General features: G+C 35.6%; 4 protein-coding genes across 5 annotated transcripts; 1 reads left to right on the forward strand and 3 right to left on the reverse strand.

Annotated features, from left to right (window-relative positions):
* Positions 1-6,187, forward strand: LOC132280153 (glucan endo-1,3-beta-glucosidase 13). The gene is made up of 4 exons (XM_059782283.1): positions 1-344; positions 3,030-4,304; positions 5,599-5,629; positions 5,735-6,187. The coding sequence occupies exons 1-4, from the start codon at positions 290-292 to the stop codon at positions 5,853-5,855; spliced, it is 1,482 nt and encodes a 493-aa protein (XP_059638266.1). The 5' UTR covers positions 1-289; the 3' UTR covers positions 5,856-6,187.
* A 1,116-nt stretch (positions 6,188-7,303) lies between these two features.
* On the reverse strand, positions 7,304-10,192 carry LOC132280154 (profilin-2). 2 transcript variants are annotated; one of them, XR_009471479.1, is made up of 5 exons: positions 9,920-10,192; positions 8,514-8,651; positions 7,704-7,846; positions 7,522-7,563; positions 7,304-7,487 (listed from the first exon to the last, which is right to left on the reverse strand). XR_009471479.1 is itself a non-coding variant. In XM_059782284.1 (4 exons), the coding sequence occupies exons 1-3, from the start codon at positions 10,040-10,042 to the stop codon at positions 7,712-7,714; spliced, it is 396 nt and encodes a 131-aa protein (XP_059638267.1). In that variant the 5' UTR covers positions 10,043-10,191; the 3' UTR covers positions 7,304-7,563; positions 7,704-7,711. The 2 variants fall into 2 exon arrangements, 1 of the variants encoding a protein (XP_059638267.1); XM_059782284.1 differs by having other exon boundaries at positions 7,304-7,563; positions 9,920-10,191.
* Positions 10,193-12,761: 2,569 nt separating this feature from the next.
* LOC132280156 (profilin-4) lies at positions 12,762-16,167 on the reverse strand. Its single transcript, XM_059782286.1, has 3 exons — positions 15,074-16,167; positions 14,606-14,743; positions 12,762-13,308 (listed from the first exon to the last, which is right to left on the reverse strand). The coding sequence occupies exons 1-3, from the start codon at positions 15,200-15,202 to the stop codon at positions 13,174-13,176; spliced, it is 402 nt and encodes a 133-aa protein (XP_059638269.1). The 5' UTR covers positions 15,203-16,167; the 3' UTR covers positions 12,762-13,173.
* A 152-nt stretch (positions 16,168-16,319) lies between these two features.
* LOC132280155 (derlin-1-like) lies at positions 16,320-23,946 on the reverse strand. Its single transcript, XM_059782285.1, has 7 exons — positions 23,686-23,946; positions 22,254-22,389; positions 18,432-18,505; positions 18,175-18,268; positions 17,602-17,730; positions 17,308-17,468; positions 16,320-16,719 (listed from the first exon to the last, which is right to left on the reverse strand). The coding sequence occupies exons 1-7, from the start codon at positions 23,700-23,702 to the stop codon at positions 16,608-16,610; spliced, it is 723 nt and encodes a 240-aa protein (XP_059638268.1). The 5' UTR covers positions 23,703-23,946; the 3' UTR covers positions 16,320-16,607.
* Between the last annotated feature and the right edge of the window lie 236 nt (positions 23,947-24,182).

The raw sequence follows: 24,182 nt of genomic DNA on the forward strand, positions 1-24,182 counted from the left end.
TTCCATTTAACTCTATTTCATAAACATCTCTGAAGTCCGCTTCCAACATCGCTGACACACTCTGACCATCAACTGTAACACCTTCACACACAAACAAACACACAGACTCTCTCTCTCTCTCTAAACTGTAGTGATTAGTGATATAAAGTGGAGAGAGAGACGTTATATAAAAAGAAGAACGTTTTATAGTGGGGATTGGATTGGATTGGAGCACAGAACTGAAAAGAGTAGACTGAGAGTCGAGAAGATAAAGAAGAATTAAGCAGCTAGAGAAGAAGACGAAGAACAAATGGGAAGAGACTTCAGATTTATCTTTGCAACTTCGTTGCTTCTAATGCTTCTAGGTTTGTTTCTGCTACATTCCATACACACACACACACTCTTTACACACATAACTCTGTCTATTCCTGCATTTCATTGTCTTTGGGACTTAAGCTCATACTTTTTATTTTTCTCCTTTACAATTTTCCCCTCAATTTTTAGTACACAAATACATGTATTTAACACTAATCCTGTTTTAAAAGTGAATGAGCAAATATTCAATTCTTTCGATTAAGCACAACCCATTTCGTCTTCCCCTCTGTTTCATTGTTTGCTTCAATTGAAACCCTTGTTTCTCGCTTTTTATTGCCCTTTTTAAAAAAAAATTTGGGGGTCCCTCTCTTGTTTTCCTTTATATACACACACAGATCGTATATATGTCTGCGTATGTAAATGTTGCTCTCTCTCTCTATATATCTATCTATCTATCTACATCAATTCAAACAATGTTTTTCTTTTTCTTGCAGCAGAGAGAATTGAAACAAACTACCACTGTTATCATTACCATTATTTTCTTTGTTTGATGCTAAGCTTAAAAGATCAGTAGTTGGTAGGATTTTCTATCACTTGTGGTGGTTGCATTTACATCATTGTCAAGTGGGTAGGATTTTATTGATTTGGTAGGACCTCAAGTTCTTAGATGACCATAATGCATTAATTTAGTTTGCATACCCTAATTATTCATTATTCTATAACAAAAATGTATCTTCTATGGGGCAAAATGAGTGTGTGTGACTTGTCAAAGAAAAAAAAGAAAGAAATCAATAAAGAAAAAAAGCGTTGAACTCCTTTGGTTGATTTGCAGTTCTTGGTTGTTAGATCCTCTATATTCATCCAATTAATAATCATACTCCTAGAGATATAATTTCTAATGTGATGGGAGTTTGAGATTGAAAGTTTGGTTATTTAGTTTAAATTGGCTGTTGGAATCAATTTTGTCATTGAATTACACTACAAAGGCATTGCCAATTTTTATTGACTGAGGCATTTTCTGCTATATTTTGTAAATCCATTACTAAAGCTTCATGTGTGTTGGAGAGAAGAGAGGCGTACATAGTGCTGATTCTCTGAATGATCTGATGTTCAAGATTGTCTATCTTACAAGATGGCCTTGACTCTTGAGTGAAAAACTTTTGGCTTCATCATCCAAAGACATAGTTGGAGGGGAGTGTAATTCTGTCAAATCTTATTAGTTAAGAGACGATAATAGAAACAAATTTCCTTTATGTTTGAGGACGATTAAGTGCATGTAATACACTTTTATCTCACTTAGCTGACATTCAATGTATCCACCAAGGTGCTCTGTTGTCGTTGGAACTTTGTAAATACACTGCAGTGCTTCTAACCCACTATGAATACTTGCACACAGTTGTTCATCGGTCAAATTAATCAGATATTGATAATCTAAGTTGCTCTTGAGAAGGTCAAGAACTTTCTTAAGATCAACAACTATCCATTTATGTAGCTATGGTAGAATTTAAAGGAGAGTTTCACACCAATTAGGTCCTGTTTAGTATCTAATAACAAGTAACTTATAGTCTTATCTGAAGTGATTTAAACCATGAGGCTTTATAAGCAGTATATGATCCAAATGGGAGAGTATGCTGCAAGACAAGTCTAAAGTTGATAAACTGGTCCTACACAAGCATTGAGTTAATAATCCTTCTGAATAAGATGTTTCATTTGCCTTCATTCATCTTTGCTGCCAGGAGCATTCAAGTGATGTACTATATGTATCATCAGTTCAACTGTTTTTAGTTGCTCATTGATCAAGTATTGTCCAATTTTCTTTCTCGGCCAAGTTTAGCCATTTTCTGCGGATTTCATGTTGAAATGTTGATTTGAGTCTATTAAATGATAGTATCTGGAGAGTCTCATATAACATGTCTTTTGTTAGTTAATCATAAAATGTTACAAGTGCCGAGATTACCACAGCATTGATCTTTCTCTATTGGGTCAAACTTTATTCTACAGCCACATAAACCTTATGTTGGAATACTCTCGCAAATATTTCTGTCCACACAGTGTCAGCAAGCTTCTCAATGTGAAGAAAGCATGAGTCAATGCATCATAATGTGATTGGTAGAAAATCTGCTTCACTATATGTGTATAATTGAACAATGGTATCCAACAGTCATTTTCATGTTTCTCTCATCCTTAAGCCCTTAACAGCTTAATTAAATTAAAAGAGGATGTGTATATATTAAACTAATAACACGAGTTAAGTGCATCATGATGCAATTATTAGAATACTTATAATATATAAATAAATAAATGATGCGATTAATAGAACAATCTGCTTCAGTATATGTACATACATTATCATTGAGCTATAAAAATGTAATATTCATTTTTATGTATTGCTTTCACGGCTTAATATATTGAAAGAGGATGGGAGAGATATTAAATTATGAAATCTCCTGTGGCCAGAGATATTATCAATAATAGAAATTGCCATTTAACAATGTAGTTAGCAATGGAACTATTTACATTGCTCAGTCTCTTTGAAGTACGCTAGAATTAGTATAGTTTGCAAGTTGTGACTTCCTTTTTATGTGTCTCTCAATGCTTTTAGGGGTGTATATGACAAAATCTGCCGTCATTCATTTCTCTCTCTCTCTCTCTCTCTCTCTCAACACACACACATGCGCATGTTATGATACTTTCCTTCTATGCTGTTGGATGAATCTTGTTAATATTTTTGACAGATGTATGCAAAGGAAGCACAATTGGAATTTGCTATGGAAGAAATGCTGATGACCTTCCCACACCAGATAAAGCAGCACAGTTGGTCCAACTTCACAAAATTAAATATGTTAGAATCTATGATTCTAATATCCAGGTTCTCAAGGCGTTTGCAAACACTGGAGTTGAGGTCATGATTGGGATTTCAAATTTAGATTTGTTGCCATTTTCCCAATTCCAATCCAATGCTGACACCTGGTTAAAGAACAACATTCTTCCCTACTATCCAGCAACAAAGATTACATATATAACTGTTGGTGCCGAGGTGACAGAAGCTCCCACTAATATCTCTGCTCAAGTTGTACCTGCCATGCAAAATGTTTTCACCGCTTTGAGAAAAGCTGGTTTGCAGAGGAAAATTAAAGTTTCAAGTACCCATTCTCTTGGTGTTTTGTCCCGATCGTTCCCACCTTCTGCGGGGGCCTTCAACAGCAGCCATGCATTCTTTCTGAAACCTATGTTAGAATTCCTTGCTGAGAACCAGTCTCCATTCATGATTGATATATATCCTTATTATGCTTATAGGGAAAACCCCAAAAATGTGTCTCTGGACTATGCTCTATTTGAGTCATCCAATGAAGTAATCGACCCAAACACTGGTTTACTTTACACAAATATGTTTGATGCCCAGATTGATGCTCTTTATTTTGCCCTGATGGCTTTAAACTTTAGAACAATTAAAATAATGGTCACTGAGACGGGCTGGCCTTCTAAAGGATCAGCAAAGGAGACAGCCGCAACTCCAGATAATGCCCAGAAATACAACACCAATCTGATTCGCCATGTCATCAATGATACTGGTACACCTGCAAAGCCTGGAGAGGAGCTAGATGTGTATATTTTTTCTTTGTTCAATGAGAACAGGAAGCCTGGTCTGGAATCTGAGAGGAACTGGGGATTATTTTATCCAGACCAAACAAGTGTCTATAACCTTGATTTTACGGGAAGAGGTGCTGTGGACATGACTACAGAAGCAAATGTTACCAGTTCGAATGGTACTGCATGGTGCATTGCTTCAGCTACAGTTTCTGAAGCTGACTTACAGAATGCCTTGGATTGGGCCTGTGGACCTGGGAATGTGGATTGCTCTGCTATTCAGCCTAGCCAACCTTGTTTTGAGCCGGATAATCTAGTTAATCACGCTTCTTTTGCATTCAACAGTTACTACCAGCAAAATGGAGCTACCGATGTTGCTTGCAGCTTTGGGGGAACAGGCGTTAAAACAAATAAGAACCCAAGTATGTATGCTAAGAACTTTCTTTTGGGAAAAAATTCTTTTCCTAGTTTAGACATCTTTTCAAATGAATATCTATACTCAGAATATGAATTCTTTTATGTGCCTTGGTGGATCAAGTTAATAATGCTCATGTGCATAGATTGATTAAGTGAAAAACATAATTAAGTGAAATCCTGAGTTCTTCTTGGTTTTACATAGATTGATTAATTATTTCCTAATGCTGTTGAACTGGTCTGCTATAAGGATATAAAAAAAACAAATAATGCTTATTTGCAAAATGCTTTTACATAGTTGGGAAAAAGGCTGCTTCTTGTTGTAGTTGCAAAATGGTCTATTCTAAGTTGATAATCTCAGATGAATACTTGTATTTTCATTTTTATATTTTCCATATAACATGGGTCATGGCAGAGTGTTAGTGTCGGTGTCTAACTTGGCATGTGTTGGTCTCCATTATATCTCTAACAATCATATTTTTGCATGTTGGACACATAAAAAAGTGCTAAAATAGCATTGCCCTTATACCCTATAATTTAGAACTCAGGTGCATGATTCATGCATTGGTTAGCATATCTCTAACAATCATATCTTTGCGTGTTGGACACATAAAAAAAGTGCTAAAATAGCATTGCCCTTATACCCTATAATTTATAACTCAGGTGCATGATTCATGCATGTGTTAGCATATCCTCAAATCAAAATGGAAAAGATTTGCAATCAGACATGTGCTTGTGCATGGAAAAGTTTTCTTGATTTTACTAGCTGAGAATGTAACATTCAATCCATTCAACAACATCAAGAATCGTGGCTAGCAGTCCTCTTTTTGCTAATAACCCCGCATAATATTAGTTAGTGCATTAGAGTAAATTTTCCATATAGTTTTTTTTTTTTTTTTCCTAGTTGGTACTCGCACACACGTCTCCAGAGGCTTGAACCCTGACCTCCCTTTGGGAAGTAGGGGCCTAATACCGCTAGGCCACTGGCCCGCTGGTAATTTTCCATATAGTTTTTCCTTTAAAAAAAAAAAAAATTTCTGAAATGTCATGATGACTGTTACAAATCTTTTATTCCTCAACTAAGAGAGTCCTATCAAGCACAAAATAGTCTTGGACATTCATTTCCTTCAATTTCGCATTTGAGATCTTCCAGAGGGCTGAGTGGTATCACAAGGTAGCGGGGCACAGTGCTGCTATAGCAAACGCATAATAGTCTTGGACAGTCATTTCCTTCAATTTCGCATTTGAGATCTTCCAGAGGGCTGATAATACCACTCACATTTACTGTTATCATTTGTGCAGGCTATGACAGCTGCTTGTATATGACAGCTGGGTATGTTCACCGAGACAACATATTCAAATTTTAAAAGTTCATATTGCCATTTCTTTTTTCCATCATTTGTATAAATCACTGAATTCGGGTGTCAAAATTTTACAGGAGCAACAAAACTGCCGCAAGTAATGTGACAGCCACTTCTTCACCTTCTTCCTCCACCCGAAAAGTACTTTCTAAGTGGATTTGTGGTTTCCTCTTGATGACTTTCTTATTCAGTACCTGAGTAATGTCTAAAGCAGCTTGAATGATTTTCTTCTTTTTGTTCTGAATCTGAACAATGCCTAAAGCAGCTTGATTTTGGGAGCGGAGTCTTCCGTTCAAACAAGAGGTTTGCCTCTTTCGAAGCCGTCTTTTAAGGAAATTTTTTTCTTGGGTAGCAAGGATGTATTTATCATAGAGCAATCTTCCTTCCTAGTTTTGTATGATGTCAAATAGGTTCTTAGTTACAAAAAGATGGCATCTAGACCAATCCTTCAATGGGATATTTGTGGACCTGTATTTGCACATTGTGAAAGGAGTCTGCAATTTAGCTTGTAGCTTTTTGTTTTGTCTCTACACTTGTGTCGTGTTTAGGAACGGTGCAATTGCTACAATATCTCGGCATACTTTTTGCGTCCAAATTTTGGTCAAATCTCAAAATTAATGTCTTGTGGTCACTTGTGTTCAAACAGATGATAGCTACAATTCCTTAAAGTTGAATATGTGGTAGCCGTTGCTCTCTATATTTGTTCTGCAATTTTCGGTTCAGAGACCAAATTTTTTTTTTTTCCCTGGCAAACTAGGGATGGGGGGCAACACTGGCACACCGGGACCATTTGGTAAAGGTGGTGGATGACATTGGATTTTGTACGCCTTACCAATTGCTAAAGGTGTAGATATATAATCAGGTATTAATTACCAATTGCCAAAGGTGTAAATATATTTTGAAGAAAAAACCACTAGTTAATGAGTAGAGAAATCTTTTTATATAGGTAGCTGGGGTAAGGGGATCGTAATTTATAGTTGTTGAATTCTCCTTACTTTCCAAATCATAACATAACCCTATTTCTTAAGGGTGATTAAGCTGCAAAATCTACTCAGAAAATTATATTATGGAAGAAGATTCGCGCATCAAGCTGTTTAAACTTGTATGGGTATTTCTTTCTTGGAGCAAGACGGAGGAGACAACAATGGCATTATGGCAATGGTGGTAATTCTGGTGAAAGTGCATCCGTTCAAGGCGACGCAGAGTATGGTGGTGACTCTAGGTAAAGTGGACATCATCTCAAGGTGGCAGCAACAATAGCAATGGTGGTGATTCTGGTAAAAGTGCATCCTCTCAAAGCGAAAAAGATTATAGCAATGGTGGTGATTATGCTGAAAGTGCACCCTCTCAGTGAATAAATATTCGACCTGTCATCAGCTGCATGCTTTGATGGTATTATTCATACTCACATGAGATAAACCATTCCCGACTATTCAAAGTTCGGTCCATTTCACCGATACACAGGCCATACCATTGAAGAGTGACAGTGACCGCTGTATGTGGTTGATTTGGTTGGTTTATTTAATTTTCTTGCTTCTGTCTCTGGACAATAAAGCAGAACAAAAATCCAATCTAAAACCATGCTGATGGTGTTTGGACAAAAAACAGAACATAAGTCACCCCAATAAAAAAAGTAACAAACTTGATACCATCACGAAAAAAACCCGAACCTTATATTTGCGAAGAATACCAATTAATTCAGTAATCGATTTTTTTTAACAAGAAGAAAACCACTCGGAAGTAGATAAACATCTCACTTCAAATCATTATAACAATTTCCACAAGGAGACTACAAAGACAAGACTTTTGAATTCAGCAAGAGTTGATATCTATATCACTTCTCAAGCACCAGACACCATTTGTTTCACAGGTTCTTCACAACTTTAAAATTCTTGTATTGATATAGCTGCAACCATTTCAACAAGCAGATAATCAGATCCATGACACCAAAAAAAAAAAAAAAATCAGAAATTGCATAACTTTGTTCCAAAGGAAAATAGATTAAAAAAAAAAAAAAAAAGAATTGCAAAATATAATAAAACATACCAAAGCAATTAAAAACCCTGATCTAGGAGATAATCACCAAGCCTTTCAACAATCATGTTGCACTGGCCGGGTGTCATTGGCTCATCATAGACTCCAATGATCAAGGCCAGAGTGGTCTTTTTAACTGTAACACCACCAGGTCCCTGAAACAAGAATGGGATAGGGTCAGAATGATACCGTTAGAAATAAGGATCCAACCAAATGCTGAGTCACAAGTAAGGAAGAGCGACACGTTCCACATTATGGGTGATGCAATCATGCAAGGAGAAGGGGGAATACAAAAATAACATGGGTTGTAAATAGTAAGTAAAGATGTGTGTTTGTACTGAGCTTATGGCATTAAACAGAGCGTCAAGATTAAACAAAATCAAACTTCAACATTTTATTGGTTTGCTGTGGAAGTAGGTAGCATCGACCTCTACGACTTTTCATGGATTTCAAATATCATAGCTGGACACACAACCAAAAAAAACCGCTTAGCAATGATGAAGCCCCCCATAATAATATTGTCAATGCCATGTCACACGTGGCTCATCAACATAATTTTAAGTATGAAAAAATCAAATTTTATTCTTATACATTGCGGCTAATGACCATCTGGATTGGGACTAGTGCATATGAAGCTGCATCCATCTGAATTGTGAACCTTTTAGGCTTTGAAGAACGTATAGTTAGGTTTCAGATTGAACATACGCAAAAAAAGATCAAAACATCCTTGCGTACAACGCATTCAACATACTTTACATGCCTGCAAAAACATATATATATTGCAAGTGGTAGTTAGACCGAGATCAGATATGGGTTCATTACCTTCTTCCCTCGAATGACCGCTCCCGACTCGCCTTGTATCACCATGTATTTTGTGCCACCAAGGAACAAGCCAGTTGGAGCAAGTGAACCGGGTTCAGCAAAGTCATTCATAATGGCAGTAATTTCTTCAGGCTTGAACTAGAATACATAAGACATAAAACCAAAGTACGTGTGTCCATCAAAAAACAAATAAACAACACATGGCATTAAAAGATATGGTTAGAAAGGAAGTGAGTTTTGTTGAGGACGGGTGCACACATCTTGTTTATTTAAAACCAAAAAGTAGGCACTGAAATCAAAGCAGTTATATATATATATATAACAATTATAAGTAGTTATTATTATACTTTAAGTTGGTTAAATGGGATCCTAATCCAAGAAGTTATTCATTAATATTACATTTCATTCCCAGAAAGAATGAGAGGAGTAAGAAAATAATGCTTAGAAAAGGCTTTCTTTGTCTTGCATTGTTTAACCTTTTTTGTTTCTTCACTCTTGACTCTTTCAGTGTTTTCCTAAAAACTTTGGGAATGCTAAGTCAAATTTTCGGATATTAGCATCTACATTGTTTTTCCACTACTTCAATTCCTCTTCAGTTTTCAGCCAATCCCTAGGACTGCTAAAATCTTGCAGCTACAGATATTCCATGTATCAATTGTCTGCAAAACTGCATAACCATGAGCTCTCAACCAAGGAATGAAGAATAATCAGAACCAGACTACCATATGAAGTGCCAAATCTAATTTAACTCGAGACTAAATATTAATTGTTGGCCATATCAGTTCCAGATATGCATTTAAAAAAAAAAAAATACATATTAAATTTTTTTTTTAACAACGTAAATGATACTAGCAGCAGTAACACGAAGTACATAGGTGCTATACTAATTGTGATTATTGACCTTACATTGGGAACATATTGATAGACCCCAATAGACAAATCAAAATCCAAACCTACAAATGATACACAACTTACACTCAAATCCAAAGTGAAACACTGAAAAAGGTAGGTATAGAGTGACCTTCATGCCAGATCAAGTACATAAATTTTCAATTATATAAGGAAAAAAAAACCAAAAAGATAAATTTTTATATGATCTTCAAATGATCCATTCAATTTACCAAAAAAAAGAAAAAGAAAAAAGAGAAGAAAACACCAAGAACAAAGATGGATTTTAACCAATCTTGCAAGCCAGTTTGGGTTTGAATTCTATTTGTACTTCAACCCTTTGAACAGGTCTTACTTGGTAAAGATCGATTTAAGCCCCCGAAGAGACATAGATCGGATCCGTAGTTCAGTATCAAATAATTCAGAGTTGGGAATAAAATAAATTGGTACTACTGATTTTGAAAAAGCATGCTAAACAACAAACAGAAACAGAGACATGGAAGATAGATAGAGTTTACCTGAGGGAAGGAAGCGCTCTGGGCCCAGAGGCTGCCGTCGTGGCCGATGATGGCGGCGGAGGAAAGATGGTTGCCTTCGATCTCGCACATCAGGTGCTCGTCCACGTAAGTTTGCCAAGACATCTTCTCCTTTAGGTTTTTCCCCTTTCTCTCTGTGTGTGCTTGTGTGTGTTTTTTGCTCACGGAGAGCGCTCTGTACTGGTCGTCTTATATCAGATTCAGAGAGAGAGAGATGTATGTTAGCGTTGTGGCTACGAGTGTGAATAAATGTGCCGAATGCAATCATCACATTTTCATCTCATTGTCTGGAGGCGTGTGCTGTGTGTTTATTACTATAATTTCATAAATGCCCCTCTCACATTGCCAGTTTTACACTTTTGCCAATTCCCAACACTAAGAAATTATTATTGTTTTTTAATTCATACAATTCGCCCAATTAGTTTGGAAATATTAATAACTTAGTCTTGCTTTTAATTTGTGCAATTGATCAATTAGTTTGAGTATATATATTAATAATAATTTTTTTAAAAACATTATTTTGTGTGGACTTTAGAAGATGAACCTAATGAGCAATAACTTAGTTGATACAAATTTACCTTTACAATAAGTGTATGTATTTGCTTAACCTTTTAAAAAATAATAAAACTTTTAAAAAATAAAATTTATTCAAAGTTTGAGTCCCAAATATAAATTGAAACTTAAACTCAATCAAGTTTATTCACCAAGTTAAAGAACAACTCATTTGAAAATTTATTAACCTATTTGGAATTCAAAATTAACTAGATAATATAATAGTCACAAGCTCCTGTCCCTGAATCTTACAATTTTTTTTTTTTTTTTTTTTTTTTTTTTTTCAGCATGAATCTTACAAATTGACATTTCACAAACCTTAACATGAAAATTGTGAATTAGTTGAGTTTTGTTTTTCGAAGGGTAGATATGGAATTCAACTCGCTTGAGTTTGTAAAGTGCAAATTAGTAACTTTGCAGGATTTTTTACTAACGTCGTAAGAAGGAAAAAACGTGAGTGAAAGGAATGGATGAGACATCATTAGAGAAGAAATTATGTATTTTTATTTGGTTGGATAGAAGATAAGAAAATAAGCTTATAATTTACTATATTTATTAGGAAAGGAAAAAGGTGAAAGTTTTAATTATTTTTACCATTATATTCAATAATATTTATAATTTATAGAGAATAATAGCGTAATTTAAAACTTTTATAAATTAGAATAATATTTAATTTAAAACTTCTATAATAATCTATTTATTCTGCCTCCTTTCTTCCTTCTATTTTTTAAAAGATGAAATTTTTTATAAAAGAGGGGCCTATCCTTCTTATTCTCTTTTATTTTCTTATATCATTTTTACCAAATAATAAAAATTCATCCCTTCCTTCTTATTTTCCTTCGCACCTTTTCTTTTCCAACAGGATAAAATTGTTTCAATCACTTTTACACTTGCAATTCTCGAACCTCATAAAAGGTTGTCTAAGTTCAAAGGTTGGACGCGTAATTTAACCATGAAAATTTTATCCACGAACATTTTCAACATACAAAAGAAAAGGGGTTTGAAGACAAATATTAATAATTAAAATGTAAGAGAATCTTTATGTCTGAGTCACTCTTTTCATTCTTTATTATCGCCATGATTTGGGTGGTGGTTTGCTGCCTATCCAATAGGAGTGACTAACGTTTTGACCAGATATTCTACTTTAGATACAGTATCTTTTGCACTTTCTTTTTTTTTTTTTCTTTTTTTTCAATTTTTTTTTTTTATTCTTCTTTTTCCCCGGTAAGAAAATGTTATCCACAATGGCTACCATTGCTTTTATTAGCCATTGGATGAAGTAAGCCCACACAATTCACACCATCCGACGGCAACCATCTTCCGGAAATACCAACCATTTCATTAATTATATATTGCATTTTCTTGTGAGTACATTAGTGAAAATTGTTGGAAATAAATGTGTTAATCGATTTTCATTTTGGAATCATTCCTTTATTAATGGCCCAAAATGAAAAATTGATTTGGGCATTTTGACATTACATGTAGGGCGTGGGGGGACTCTTTCTATGTACATAAAAGCCCAGTTATGGGGCCAGATGTGAGGATTCTCCTTCTGTTTTTTTTTTTTTAGAAAGGTCAAGCTAAAATATAGTGAAAGGCCTTCGGCCCAAACCATCCCAAAAAATATTGGGGAAGCAGAGAGAAGCCCTCTACAACTTACAGTTAACAACATGCCTTTGGCCCAAGACCCAGCCCCTACCTAATTCAAACAAAAAGCCAAAAATAACAGTATATGGTGCCGTTAGTGGTGGATTTCTGAAGCAATTCCGGTGGCAGAGCCGTCGACGGCAATCAAAGTCCTACAGCATGAGGGAGGAAGATCCCAATTATTGAGAATGCAGTTTGCAGCAACAGAGCTTCGAAGAAACCCTAATATGAGGAAGCTCGTGTTAATGAATTTCTTCTTGTTTTATTTATTTTTTATTTTTATTTTTTTTCCTAAGAACTCATCCAATTTTGGTTTGAATGAAAATGAAGATCTGAAGTTGATATGCTTCAATGATTTGTAAGGTTTTAACCAGTGAAGAAAGAACTGCTACAATACAGCATAGGCCATACCTTGGCAAGTTATTGATATTCAAAACATACATTTTAGTTATATTTTGTGTAATTTGAGGGACTCGATTCTTCAGTAGTCAAGTACGAGTTTGTGTCTAGTTTTCCCTCCCAATACCCTACACATTCATTCAGGGAGCTGAGCACTCTACCAATTAGGCCACTAGATAATACCCGTTTGCAAAGAATTAATTAATTAATTAACTGCAAAATGATACATAAAGCAATGAACAATTGCAAACAAACTGAAAGAGAGAGTACATCTTTTCAAAAATTTAAAACAATACTAATATCCAACAAGCACCTCATCCTTCCAACAAATATTCTTGCAAATTGTGTAAGCATTTAATGGTCTAGTGGAGATCGAACATGTCTGATTCTCTTACTCAACTAAAAAGGGCAAATTAATATTACATCCACATAATGTAGAAGATGCATGGGTGTTTCAAATCCACACAAAAAAACCCTAAAACACCAACACTTGTTTACGCCTTCAACATCATTATTGTACGGAACAAGTCCACTTCCAATTCATGGCTTCGGAAGGAAGAATATTCAAGCTTAAAAGAAAAGAAAAGAAAAGAAACGTATCACGAAAGGTACTAGAAATCATGACATGACCTGGATGGCTACAGGCCCTGATCAACGAGGTAATCTCCCAACCGCTCAACAACCATGTTGCATTGCCCTGGAGTTACAGGTTCTTCATATATACCGAAGACCAGTGCTTGACCGGTCTTCTTAATGGTGACGCCTCCTGATCCCTGCAACCAAATAATACAACGAATCTGTTTTTCAATATGTGTGTGTGTGTTTATATGCATGATATTTGATGATATATGCGTTGAAAATATTCATTTATATGTCTTTAAGCCCCCCATTTCGCGTGATTCATTGCCAAACTCTGACTTGTTAGAAAGTTAACATTGCAATAATCCCACATTTGACATGGATAACCTATTGCTGGTCTTAAAAATGTATGCTAGCAAACTATAAGTAATAGCATATTGCAGAAATTAGAAGTATAATCGCCACTATAGCTATTTATGCATTATTCCCTGTAAGAGATTTCATTGCTTACACAGTTTATGTATATGCAGTGGAACTTACAATCCAAAAAAATTGCATTTACAATGTCAAGCTAGTTCTCATTCTCCGGAAAAACCAAAGAGTGTAAAACCACTGTCTCTAATAAGGAGGAACTGAAGAAAAAATAAAAAAGCTAGTTCTCATCCTCTGGGAAAACCTAAAGGTGTAAAGCCATTGTCTCTAAAAAGAAGGATTTGAAGAAAATATAAATTGGCGTACATAGTATTATTACCACAGCCTGTGGCACATATATTATGCACCAAAAGTGGGAGATGCTTTGTTATTAGTACAATGAGGAGCAAAAAGCATTGGAAATACAGTCTGTGTTACCGCCAAAGATATCAAAATTTAAACCTCGGAAAAGATCAACAGTTGTCAGATCAAAGACCGGCCATCCAAAGGACCGGGCCATTGGTTCAGCAATTAGGCCACACCATCACTGTTAATATCTACATATTAAAAAATTACAAGTAATACAAATTTCTAAAAGAAGCATGATATACTATTTCAATTTAATATTCTATTAAAAAACTTCTTTGCTTAATTCTAATCAGGCGGGTCCTGCCCCTGCCCCCTCTGGTATCCGACAGTGACGTGCAGGTGACAGATTCATAGCCATCAAACCACATAACAAATGATTTGCTCCATCACATTAGTGTATATAGAATCATACCTCGTGTTATTTGTGCATTTCAAACAATAACACCTTTTGTATTAAGAATAACTCAAAATCAAAATGTATATATGTATTAAATTCCGCCAATAGTATTAGTCAGAGAAAATTATAAAGGAAGAGCGTTTATAATTAAAAACATGTTATATAAAACTTCCTGTCACCATTTTTTGATATAGAGAATTCATGTTAAGCACACAAAAATACTTGGAAGAAGGTTTTGTTGAGTTCACCCGAACCACTCATTTAATGATGAAATTTGTTCCAAGAAAAAAAAAGATGGGGAACATATACATCACCTTCTTTCCGCGGATGACAGCTCCAGCCTCTCCTTGGATTACCATGTACTTAGTGCCCCCAAGGTGCAAACCTGTAGGGGCAAGGTGCCCCGGCTCATTAAAATCTTGGATGACTCCATTGATCTCCTCAGGCTTACACTGCATACAAATAACCAAAAGAAACAAAAGCTGTCAATGTCAGCAGTTGAGAAAGAGAGATGGCAATCAAGTCAATCAAAAACATATCCAACCACAATCACATTGTTGCATCAGAATCCACATATGAATTCCTATAAATCCATTCAAATCCTCAAGGAAGAGAACACACATTTTGATAGATCAAACTCAAATTCTTTCACAAAACAAACATATCAAATCGAATTCGCACAAGTACTAATCAAATAGAAAGGATCAAAATGTGCACAATAAAATTCCATTAATTAGATCAAACCAAACAGCAATGTAACAAACACACACACAAAGAGAGACCTGAGGGAAGGAAGAACTCTGAGCCCAGACGCTTCCGTCCTGGCCGATGATGGCAGCGGCGGTGAGATGCTGACCTTGGCCGTCGATGTCACACATCAAATGTTCGTCCACGTACGTCTGCCACGACATTCTCTAGCTCCTTCACACACACAGTCTCTCTCTCTATACTAGTATATATTTCAACTTTTCTGCCTCTGTACCTGGTTTTGTTGGCTCGTTTCTGTTTGGGAAGAAGATAAATAGTCGCCGCTCATGATCGTGATCTCCTTTCCACCGTCCGTTCCACTACATCAATTTACTGCCATTCACGTCCGCCTTTTTTTAAGGACGTTCAGTGCTCAATATATATATATATATATAACCCCGCGACTTTTCGAAATATATATATTTTTTAGCAAGAAAATATATATATTTATCCCCGCGATTTTTTCAACTCAATGTAGGAGCCTAACCTGGTGATAGTCATATCCTTTTCATTTTATTAGTAATAAGTCCCAACCAACATCATTGTAAGGGTAATTTTATACTTTTGCTGAGAAGGTGATTTTGAACGGGCAAAAAATTAATTTAGAATTTGAATTAATTTTTCTCTATGCTAATTTCAATTCTGCATATTCTCAAACATACCTTTAAGTCATTGGCCAACCTTTGCCTTGATTGCTTTGAATTTTACCTCTCAAGTTGCTGAACAAAATGTTGCAGGTTAAGGTTTCACGTCGGATAGGCCAAAAAAATATTTATATTTGACTTCATGTAACACCAAACCAAACGATTTTCTATTACTGTTTTCTTATTTAATATTAGAAAAATGAATTAAGCATGCCTTTGTAATTGTGATACATTCGGTGGCCCTTTATTTATCTGAACTTTTAATTGTTCCACCATATAGTAGTACTTTATAACTAAACTCATATAGTACTTCACTTTCTAAACCTTTATAGGCTTCTTGTCCATGTCACTTTCCTCTTACCAAAGCATAGAATCAGTGCTTGAGAAATTTAATTCATACTAAATTTTCTTCAATTCAAAATTTAAAAATTTAAATATAAGGCACGAATTCGGTAACCACCAAGTATGGCATCAATATCATTTCAACCTGCATGGCATCAATATCATTTCAACCTGATTTAATGCACTACCGACAACCTCATCAACTGCCACACAATTAACATACCTCACAGTGAGCAAATTTCTTAATCACTGCAGTAGCAAGATTTTTTGTTATTTAAATTCCTCATCATCGCTATGACTCAAATTTATCACTTGAATTAAAAGAAGAAGAAAAAATTGCATGAAAATTTGCAAACACATGGACTGCAATCACTTTACATCAATTGTTTGTGAACAATATAGATATGCCAAGTGATTAAGAAAACAGCTTCAGAGCTAAACTTTAGGTTCCCAATTGTGAGATCCATCTACTGCACCGTCGTCAAACACTTCCACTACTGTTAGTGGCCTTTCTAGAAAATATGATGAGAAGCTTGAAATACTAATGAATGTCCCATTATGTAAAAGTGTGACAACTGCAGTATCACCTGCTTAGTCGATGTGATCTTCCACGGAAAGCCACGCCTCCAGGCCCTTCAGGTTGAGCACGATTATTTGTTGGAGCTCCAATTCCCCATCTCGCAACTAGTTTATGTCTATGCAGTATCAGTTAAGAAAATACGCAGAAAATTGTTAGCTTCCAGCCAGTGAATCATTCAGTAACAGGAAAATTGTACTTTAAAAATAATAATTTTAAAGGACAAATGGAAGCATTATGTGCAGAGAGAGTACTGAAACCATCCCCCCACAAAACCCCAACTTCTAAAGCAATATGTGCAGGGAGAATACTGAAAAGGTAAAAAAAGTGTGCAAACACAAACACATGTTTGTAACTGAAAACAAGGACTGCAATTGGTGTAAGATCACTAATACTGACCTTTAAATTGGACACAGTTACAATCAGTGACCTAATCAGGTTTCAAACCTTAAACACAACATTTGTGATCTCCCAGTGCAAAAGAAAAGGGTGAGTATTTAAGACGTTATGATCTTCCAGTGCCACAAAAGGTGAGCAGATAGCAGATTGAGATGCGCGCGCGCGTGCTTGTGAGGGAGAGGGAGGGGGGGGGGGGGGGGGGGGGGGGGAAGGGGGGGTTGTGGAATATTCCCATCAAGCACAGCAAGAAAACACATTCTAAACAACTATGTATGCTTTCATACTGAGGAACCAAGGAAAAGGATACACCCAAATTGGAGTCTTCAATATGTACTTCCCACCAGCAAGCGGATGCAACACGGTCAAGAAATAATATAGATGTCCTGCGACAATTCCCAAAAGATCTGGCAGAAGAGGTGAACCAAAAATAACATCCAAAGCAAGCATAGCCCAAGGTAAATAAAACGCCTGCATTAGGAGATACGAAGTGGCATTAATCAAGAACTGGGAAAGAGAAAGCCAGAAAGCATATACAAAGATTCAGAAACCAAATTTATATAGTTTCTTATTTTGTCAAAACAAGTAGCTAAAGCCAGCATACCTTAAGGGTCACAAGGCCATATATGTTGATATTAGCATTTGGGAATTCTCTACTCCAGACATAGAGAAGCATGAAAACCAGTGATACCCCCAAGAAGGGGGACCAAAACAAGGGGATGGCAGATAATACCTACACATGCAGGCGAAGATACAAAGGTGAAAACATAAGATATTGATGTTAACTTGAGCATTTGATAATCCAACAGTCAACATGCAGGTGAATATAAAAGGTGAAATACGAGATATTGATTAACATGACCATTTGATCATCCAACCGTCTTAACGGGTGTATGAGAAGTAGACTACTGTACAGGAAAGTAAGACCAAGCTCAAAATAAGCTTATTGGTAAAGGATTACAGCACAGGAAAGTTCAAAATTTGGGAAAAAACACAAGGCAACAGCAAGATACTTTTTAAAGTTTCTATCAAAATACTTTTGGGAAGTCTCAAAATCATACAAGCTTCAGTCAGCAAAACACTACCCCATAGAAATGGGTCTGCACTGAATCTCTTTAAGAAAAGGACAACTTAGGACTAACAGATTATAACCCTGAATAAGGAAAAACTCACACACCAATAATGTCAGGGCTCCAAATATCATCATCCACAAGAAATCTGCCGTACGCTGTTGAAATGGTCCATTCTCCAGTTGTACTCCATATCTTGCACTATAATAAGAAGCAATAGCAAAAGATGTTAGCACGGTAAAAAATTAATTTCCTTGTAGCAGTTCACAACTATCCCATAGTTTTCAAAATGAAAAAGCATAAAGTGTCAGAAAGTTTAGATGGACATTTGATGGGAATGATCAGAAGTTTATCAAATACTTACATCATTAAGAGGCGAATCCCAAAATTGATAGAGAATTTGCCAAGGAAAAAGAAATTTGTGAACAGCCTCCATACCTAAAAACAAATGGAATGTAGCAAGAAAGTTACAATATCAAATAAAAAGAAATTTATTCAATTATGTCATTGGGAGGGATTGACACATGCATTCGCTTCTCTGAAGTTCTGGTTTGGTTTCAAAACCAGAATCAAGGCCAATCTGTGAAATCAAGATTAGTGAAGTGTAGGTTCACTGCTATATAATGGTGTCTATGGAATGAGAGAAATAGGAGAGTTCATGGTGGCACTGTGCATTCCCCTCATCGACTGGCTATGGAGGCTTGCTTTAAAGGTTTAACTGCTACGGGGCTGGCTAATTCTGATCTTCAAGCTATTTTCTGATCTTCATTGATATTTTTTTTTCCCCTCTGGTTTTCATCTTTGTCCTCTTTAGTGTTAGTGCCACAACCAGTTTTTTGGACTTAGTTTCTCTTTGTTGACAAATTTGGGGTATGCCCTGGATTTGTTTTTTCCTTTTTCAGTTTTTGGATCCTGGTTTGGATCTTTTCTCCTATGTACTTCATCTCTATATTGTTTTATTGAATAAAATACACATATTCAGGAAAAAGAAAAAAAATAGAAATTTATGTCAAGCAATACAATAAGTTTCGAGGATTATACTCCAGACCAAACCTCTGAGGCACCATTAGAGTCGATAGAAATTCTTACCATCAGGACAAATATGAGAGAGGAAACAAACGGCGCTTACTATGTAACAAAATCATCAAATGAAATTCTAAAGGCATGCAGACAGGGAAAATAAATAAATAACAAAAGGAAGGAACGAACAAATAAGAATAAAGAAAGACTGAGCTATGGTAGGTTTTTGAATTTTCTCAAAAACTTAGTATGCAAATGAATATAGCAATTACAAAAGCAATAGAGAATACAAAACTCAAAGATAAAGAGATAAGAGTTAGAGAAATGTAAACTCAAGAACACCAAATAGTAACATGGTTCGGCTCCCCTGCCTATGTCCACGCCTCAAGAGCTCCTCTTGAGGATTCCCAAATCCACTATCTTATTCTCCTTCACGGGTGAAGAGCACCTTCCCTTCACAGGTGGAAAGCAACCCTTACAAAGCTCCACGTGCTTGCCTTTCTTTGCTAAGTGAGAAACCTCACCTAGACTACAAGGGTTACACTAACTTTTTACAATCTCTCTGAAGATAGATAAGAATTACAATACAGCAATGGATGTCCCTCAATGGACTAATTTTACAACTCAAAGCTCCCTACAATAATCCTCGAAGGATAGATATACAAACAGAGATCTATTTCTCTAGCTTCAAAGACTGATATCAATGATCTCTAAAATTTTCAAGAAGATGTAAGAGATCTAAGATTTAGCAAGAGATTTGCCCAAATAAGTAAAGCTTTTTGAAAATATTCAAATGATACGTACAAGGAACCCAAAAGTTACTCAAATGAGAAAGGACCTCCTATATATAGCCTCATAGGAAAATATCTCCGTTATAGTACTTAAAGACTCTTTTTGGAAACATGCTTTAGAAAAATGCGAGTCATGTAGACGTTCAGTGCCTTTCGTGTAGACATCTAGTCTTCTTGCATCACTTTTAGCGCTTGCCTGTTCAGCATCCATTTAGACGTCTAGTCTATCTCATGTAGATGTCTACTTGCATATTCACTTTTTGGTGTAGACATCTAGCTACATGTACACAGATGTCTATTCCTTGAAGCACTGAGAATTCTGCACTTGCTACTTGCAGGACATAAAGGTGTAGACAGTCTAGTGGGAACCATGTAGACGTCTAGTTGGCTATTTTCCTATACTTCTGCACTTGCAGTCTCAAGCCAACTAAATAAGGAGTAGACGTCAATAGGAAAACATGTAGACATCTAGTGGGGGTTGACTTCACTGCGAAGCTAGCATAGACCCAAATTCAAACAATTTCCATACCCTTCAATCAAAACTCTCATTTTTTTTTCTCCTCCTCCTTTTAAAATTTCTTGTTCTTGCACTCATCAATGCATTATTACTGAATCTCTAATTTTCATTGGCTATCTTGTTGCATTGTTAGTTGTCAATAGGAAAACATGTAGACATCTAGTGGGCCAATACCTGAAGCTTGGCACTTGCAGTGTCTTGGCCATGCCATCAAGGTGTAGACGTCTACTAGAAAACGTCTAGACATTTAGTCATTTCAAAAATTCAAATTTGAAAATTTTAGGTGCTAAAGTAACACCAACAGACCAAATGACTCTTTGCCCTTTACATAAAAATCATATAGTTCTTGGGCTGAGTCATTCATTTATCCTAATTCCTAAAGACCTTAGAAATATTTAATTTAAATTTCAACGTAGGTCCTTAATTCATTTAAAATTCCCTAAGGTTGAGCTTTCGAATCAAATGCAACATAAATTACTTTACAAGGATTCCAGCTCTCACCAACCCAATAACCCCATGGTGTTGAACTTGATCTTCAATGTTGAATTCCATTGCCATTAGCTGTGATACAAAATGAGCTTGAGCATTTTCCATGGATCTACTTAAACTTGAGTTTATATTGAATATCTTTTTTTTATATAAGTGAGTTTATATTGAATATCTTGAAATTCACCACACTCAAGTAGATTATCAAATTCCCCCATTAATAGGTTCTTATCATCAAAATTACCAAGTTGCCCTTGGTGTGAAACATGGGGTTAGTAGACTATTTGACAGGAATGGGAATGGAATGAATAAAAATTTCAACCATCAATCATTTATCTTTAAAAAGCTTAAAATTTAACCAAGTGTTTCTGCTCCATCTTCTCATTTCCCTAGTTTCAATATAATAGGATTCTAGATGAAACGAAATTGCAATGTCCAGATCAAATCAAATAAGGTGTTATCCTTATCCTCCGAGTAATTTTTGACCAAGAGACAAAATTGTTTAAACAAGGAAAACTAGACATTTGTGTTCCCAGATTTCTCCATGACACTCAAGAACACAATCGAGGAAGTTTCTTGAATGGCTCACACAAGCTAGATATTGGTCATAGTAATCAGAAGGATTATCAAGCATCACATGCTACTTTATGTGCCTGTTTATTTTAGTCACTAGCCATCATAAAAGAACCAAAAAATGATGTTTGAATCAGCACAGGAAAGGAGTATGAAAACTGCACAACTATTCAAATGGATTAGCATGTATCATAGATGCATCTCATTATGGCCACTAACAAATTAAAGGTTATTTACGTAGTAATAAGACATTCGAGGTTTAGTTTAAGCACAATCATCCTTTGGTAGAAAAACCCTATCCATTCAATCCCTTTCTCATCCCGAAAATCTATAAATTGCACGAAGCAATGACGGGATTGTCAGGGCTGACTTGAACAGTAGTAGGCTACCAGCCCCTCCCTCAAGTAAAAGGGTAGGATCAATTTTTTAATGGCAAAGGTAATGGCATCACTACATGCCTCCCGCACCATACACCCTACCTTGCACAAGTCTACCATAACAAAAGATAACGTTATCAAGTCTGACGTGGGATAGGAGACGATATGAAATGAGGAAGACACAGAATGAGGTCATTCTCATGTTAACTTATAAAAGGAGTTCTTTAAATTGAAAATAATAATAACCTTATCAAAAAAAAAAAAAAAAAAAAATTGAAAATAATAATAAATTATAAAAATCAGAACTTATATTATGGACTTATGGTAGCCAAAATCAGGTTTAAAATGAGTATGATAACGCAAAAGTGTTGATGGCAAATACCAACTACAAATTTAATAACCAATGGTAATGGAATCCATACCTGAAAACGTGTGAACACTAGTTGGTATATCAATGCAATATCTGCAGGATGATATAGCCCAAATTGAAATGCTGTCGTGAACAACAAACAGAGGGTCCCATAAGCTTTGCTAATAGGTGGAAGTGAATGATAGAACCTGAAAGAAAAAAGCACAATAAAGGTAAGCTTGATGAACAGAAGTCAAATAAACAGTAACATATGTCTCATTAAAGAGAATAATATGGTCTATGATATAAATAAATGAAAATAAAGAAAACCAACATTGAGCCTCTACGGTTAAACAATAAAAAGGTTGTCACGGGTATTTGTGAAGTAGCACGTCTAGCTTAAAAATAAATTCTAAATGCAAAGACTTCTATACTCATTGGATTTTCCAGTTTCCTCAGTTAGTCAGTTGACATTCATTTTTTATGTAACCAAATATCTAATTTTGCAATTTGCATTATATTTATGTTTCCTCGTACAAACCATACCTTCATGTTCCACCACCACAATTTTGGATGCCTATTCCCACTGCTTGTCCTACTGCATCTTTGAATGTACATATCTTAAACTTTTTCCCTAATGTATAGATTTACATTCCTTAAAGGATGCTGTGTCTTTCCATGAAGTCTAGGTAAGACCATAAGAGTAATACATGTATATGTATTTATAAATCACCCGATCACTTTGTTTATTGCAAGACACAGGTCACTGCATTTGTTACGTCTCTTGCTTTGCTACTTTTTTGCAAAGAGTAAAACTAATCAAGAGAGCTGCCATTAACTCTCTTTATTAACCCCACTGACAGTTTTCGAATTTTGCCAAGAGTCAAATGAATCTTTTACTACAATTCTCAATCCAATAGTTAACAAGGAGAGACCAAGACTCTGGTCTACACGGGCTCTCACCCTCAAGTCTTTAGAAATATTAAAACCCCTTTAACCTTCTCATATCCTCCCTTGATTTCATTCAACTCCCCTCCTTAATTCGTTTTATTTCTGCAGTTTCATTAATTGACTTAGCAATATCAAAGTTAACATAATCAAGAATATGGGTACAGACATCTCGCAGTCAAAAACATTTGAATCTCTATCAGAACTACACTAATTTGACATTACTAAGGCAACGTTCACATCTTTCAAAATTGAATTTTCACTTGCTCACATACATGTTAATTTTAGGTCTACATCAAGAGCCAAACAGTTCATTTACCAACCAACCAATCATTAATGGAAGGAGATCACGAAGCACAAATCAAATAAATGAATTGCAAATTTGCAAAAACTACATCTGGAAATGAAGTAATTCGAGCGTGATCAATTCTAAACAATATAAATTATATATACAGATACATAGACATGTCTTTGTGTGTGAATACACACACACACACATATAATTATACATATGCATGAATATTATGTAGAAGATAAACAAAGAAGGGGGAAATTACTCTGCAGGTGAAGACATTGAAGACGAGAAGCTCGGTTCCAGAAAAAACTGACTCTGAGATCTCTCTCTTGAAAGTCCTCTGGTTCGAAGAACAATTTACTTAACAAGAAAGAAAATAGTGACAACTAAAAACTTCAATTTTCATTTTCTAAAAAATTGGTTTAACGAAGAGAGAAGATTAGAGAATCGCAGTTCCCAGAAGCTTCGCTATCAAACGGCGCGCTTTGTCTCTATTTTCTTGGCACGTGCAGTCGAGTTAGGGCTGGGGGTTTATAACTCAATGGGAGGCTGCAATTTGAGCAAACCAACGCACGCCCAATTCGAATTTAATTCGATTTTTCATGGACTTAGAATAATTATTTTTATATTTAATTTTAAGTAGTTTGGGTTGCACTCTGCCTCATTTTAATAATTTAATCTAATTTTATAAATTATAATTTTTGTTATAAAAATGGGTCCACTCATAATCAGTACATGGTAGTATTTTGTTGGTGTGAC

The sequence above is a fragment of the Cornus florida genome, unplaced genomic scaffold (assembly GCF_030987335.1).
Source record: "Cornus florida cultivar Cherokee Brave unplaced genomic scaffold, ASM3098733v1 CherokeeBrave_3.0.0_Hap2_Chr10, whole genome shotgun sequence".
In the NCBI taxonomy this organism is placed as follows: Eukaryota; Viridiplantae; Streptophyta; class Magnoliopsida; order Cornales; family Cornaceae; genus Cornus; species Cornus florida.